The sequence below is a fragment of the Raphanus sativus genome, unplaced genomic scaffold, assembly GCF_000801105.2.
Source record: "Raphanus sativus cultivar WK10039 unplaced genomic scaffold, ASM80110v3 Scaffold0054, whole genome shotgun sequence".
NCBI lineage: Eukaryota > Viridiplantae > Streptophyta > Magnoliopsida > Brassicales > Brassicaceae > Raphanus > Raphanus sativus.
The window spans coordinates 57,153-60,971 of record NW_026615377.1 but is presented as its reverse complement, the minus strand read 5'-3'; the positions used below and the strand labels follow the sequence as shown (position 1 = coordinate 60,971).

Sequence of the window (3,819 nt, the reverse complement as noted above, 5' to 3'; positions counted from 1 at the left end):
AATCCTACCCAAACTTGATTTAATAATCCTAATTGTCTTTGGTTTAAATTAAATGAAAACCCAATAAACTAAACCCATTACATTGCAATTAAATTAAACCAACAGGCTGGTTTATCTTGGTTCTCTCCTTCTGATCCATCTCCACGATTTTGATGAAGTGTAGGAGACTCTTCTCTTGTGCTCTCAGCCTTGATCTGGTTACTGGTCCATTCCACAAGCTAGCTAGCTCATCTGGTTCTTCTCTTCTCAGGTCCAGTTCAGGTTCATCAGCTTCAAGCTCCTCTTCTAAGTCAGGTTCAATCAGCACTTCCTCATCAGACTCACTCAGCTCTCCAATGTCTCTGGTCATGGCTACACCATTTCCTGCATAAGCACAGCGCCAATACCAATTCCTGAGGCATCACATTCAATTTCAAATGTTTTATTGAAATCAGGTAGTATAAGAAGAGGGGCATTAGTAAGCTTCTCTTTAAGGCATTGGAAGGCAGTTTCTTGTGCTTCTCCCCACTTGAATCCGATTTCTTTCTTTATCACCTCAGTCAGGGGAGCTGCTATAGTACTAAAGTCCTTAACAAACCGCCTATAGAAACCAGCAAGCCCATGAAAACTCCTCACTTCAGTTATGGACTTAGGGATTGGCCATTCTCGAATCGCTCTTACTTTCTCCTGGTCCACCTTCACTCCATCTGCACTCACAACAAAACCTAGGAAGACCAAGTTATCCGTACAGAAAGTGCACTTCTTAAGATTAGCAAATAGCTTTTCTTTCCTCAAAACATCAAGAACAGACCTAATATGATCTATATGCTCTTCTAGGCTCTTAGAGTAAACTAGGATATCATCAAAGTATACTACCACAAACAACCCTATAAAAGATCTAAGGACATGGTTCATCAATCTCATAAAGGTACTAGGAGCATTGGTTAATCCAAAGGGCATAACTAACCACTCATACAACCCATGCTTAGTTTTAAAAGCAGTTTTCCATTCATCTCCCTCTTTCATCCTAATTTGATGATATCCACTCTTAAGATCTATCTTAGAAAAGATGCTAGAACCATGCAATTCATCAAGCATATCATCTAATCTAGGAATAGGGTGGCGATACTTCACTGTTATATTGTTGATTGCCCTACAATCAACACACATGCGCCAGCTTCCATCTTTCTTAGGCACCAGGAGCACTGGAACAGCACAAGGACTCATGCTCTCACGGATGTGGCCTTTCTCCATCAGTTCCTCAACTTGCCTTTGTAGCTCCTTGGTTTCCACCGGGTTAGTTCTGTAGGCTGGTCTATTGGGAAGAGTAGAACCTGGTACAAAGTCTATCTGATGCTCAATCCCTCGTATAGGTGGTAAACCAGTGGGACTATCTTCTGGAAATACATCTTGATAATCCTGTAAAAGAGCTGACATCTCACTCGGATACACCGGTGTGCAATCAGTTAGACTAACAAGAGATTCTTTTAAAACAAATAAAAGAACTGATTGATTAGAGTAGAGAGATCTTTTGATGTCACCAGTTTTGGCATAGAAGTTACGTTGTGGTTTATCAGGCTTGAGGTCAATCTCTTTCTTTTTCTGTAATTGTAGTTGATCTTCATGAACTTCTTTAGGAGTGAGAGGCACCAGGGTAGTTTTCTTGCCGTTGAACTCAAAAGAATGTTTGTTGGTGAAGCCATCATGAGTGACACGTCTATCAAACTGCCAAGGCCTTCCAAGCAATATGTGACTGGCTTCCATGGGTATCACGTCACAGAGGATGTCATCTTCATATCTCCCAATGGATAAAGGTACAGAAACCTGAGTAGATACCCTCATCTCGCCTTCTTCATTAAGCCATTGCAGTCGGTAAGGCTTAGGATGTTTATGAGTTTGTAGACCAAGCTTCTTTACCATTGTCTCACTAGCAACATTGACACAGCTTCCACCATCAATGATCAGACTACAGACCTTCCCTTGCACCATACAGCGTGTGTAGAACAAGTTTTCCCTTTGTTCTCGCTCCTCGGTCTTGCTTTGTAGGCTGAGTGTTCTTCTTGCAACCAGAAGCCTACCGTGAACTGGTTTCTCTTCATACTCTGCCTCTGAAGATTCTTGCTCAGTCTCTGGTCTTTCATCTTCAGATTCATACTCGCCATTCTCCAAGAGAACCATAACTCTCTTGTTGGTACACTCATTAGCATAGTGCCCACGCCCTTGACACTTAAAGCACTTCAAATCTCTTGCACGCGAGCTGGTAGCCTCTGCTTTACCTTTATCCTTGCTGTAGATGCTACTAGGCTTATGATCTTCCTTAGGCTGTGGCTTACTCTCCTTCTGGTTGCTCGGTTTATCTTCCTTGGAGGTTTGGTACCGGTTAGACCCATAACTGCTACGCACATGACTTCTTCTCTTAACTTGTTGCTCCACCAAGATAGCTTTGTGTAACATCTCCTCTATCTCCAAGTAGTGCTGCATCTCTACTCTGTCTTGTATCTCACGGTTGAGCCCACCAAGAAACCGTGCCATGGTAGCTTCACTATCTTCAGATACCTTAGCTCTTAACATAAGCAACTCCATCTCTTGAAAGTATTCCTCTACAGACCTTGATCCTTGTGTGAGGAGCCTCAGTTTTTGATGAAGATCGCGGTGATAATGGCTTGGGACAAACCTCCTGCGCATCAAGGACTTCATATCTTCCCATGTCTCAATAGGAAACTCCCCATTGCGCCTTTTGTTTGTAACTAACTGATCCCACCAACTTAATGCGTAGTCATTGAACTCAGTAGCAGCAACTTGAACCTTTTTAATCTCTGAGTAATGATGACAATTGAAGACAAGCTCTATCTTCTTTTCCCACTCAAGGTATGCATCAGGATCAGCTTTGCCATGGAACGGAGGGATCTTAAGCTTAAGTCCAGCTAGCTCATTGCGTCGGTGTCTTCGACCGTTATGATCATATCTAGACCTTCTACTGCTATGTCTTGATCCGGAGCTATGGCTGCTTCTTTCGTAGACGTTATCAGTCTCTTCTGATCCAGCATGCTCACGCTGACCACGCCTATTACTCCTTGGCTCACGCCTCTGCTCAGCATTCTGGTCTTGTCTATCAGATAGCCTTTGATCGAGTTTATCCTCCAACAACTTCTCCATGGCTGCGAGGATATCTTTGGTGATTGCTTCTTGCAATAGTTTATTTCTTCTCATAAGAGTTGCCTCATCATCCTCGGATCCCATTGCTTCCTGATTCACAAAAGACTTGAACAAGTAAGTAGTTCAAAGGAATCAAAACACAAAATTTTTTTTTTAAATAAGGAAACAAAAGGATTTAAACAAAGCGGCAAAAAGAGATACTTGATCAATACGCAACGATTCGAATTCAAACACTTTTAAGATTGAAACAAAACAAATCAGATTCAACAGATGATGATTCCAGATTCAATAGACAAGGATCTATGATAGCAATAACAAATCGAAGCAAACAAGCACTAGAAACTTTTAGATCAAACGAAACCGTAACGTGATTGACAAGAATGCGAAGGGTTTTGTTTAAAACTTGATCGAAACTCTTAGATCTAGCAATGATGAAACGCGAGACAACAGATCTATCAATCCTGATAATGAAAACAAAGAGATCGAGTAAGAAACAACACACAAGAACACAAGAGATCAATGATATGAAACGACAAATATTAGATCTTAAGAACACACAAAAGAGAAATTGAAACTCCCCTTCCAGAGTGCTCTGATACCACTTAATGAGATCCTAGGACTCTTCTCTGGATTATATGGGATAGATCCTTGCATAAACGAATCAGAGACTCAAGTTTATCAAGG

General features: G+C 41.5%; 1 protein-coding gene across 1 annotated transcript; it reads right to left on the bottom strand.

The window, feature by feature from the left end:
• Window positions 1-351: 351 nt before the first annotated feature.
• Window positions 352-3,219, bottom strand: LOC130500878 (uncharacterized). The gene is made up of 2 exons (XM_056995821.1): window positions 1,314-3,219; window positions 352-686 (listed from the first exon to the last, which is right to left on the bottom strand). Exons 1-2 carry the CDS (start codon window positions 3,217-3,219, stop codon window positions 352-354), a joined length of 2,241 nt encoding a protein of 746 aa, XP_056851801.1.
• Window positions 3,220-3,819: the final 600 nt, after the last annotated feature.

Bases quoted from the DNA above. Each gene is read 5' to 3' on its own strand.
- LOC130500878 (XM_056995821.1), bottom strand. From the start codon at position 3,219: ATGGGATCCGAGGATGATGAGGCAACTCTTATGAGAAGAAATAAACTA. The intron at 687-1,313 runs GTTCTACTCTTC...TTGTGAGTGCAG, and splicing joins TCAGATAGACTTTGTACCAG to ATGGAGTGAAGGTGGACCAG.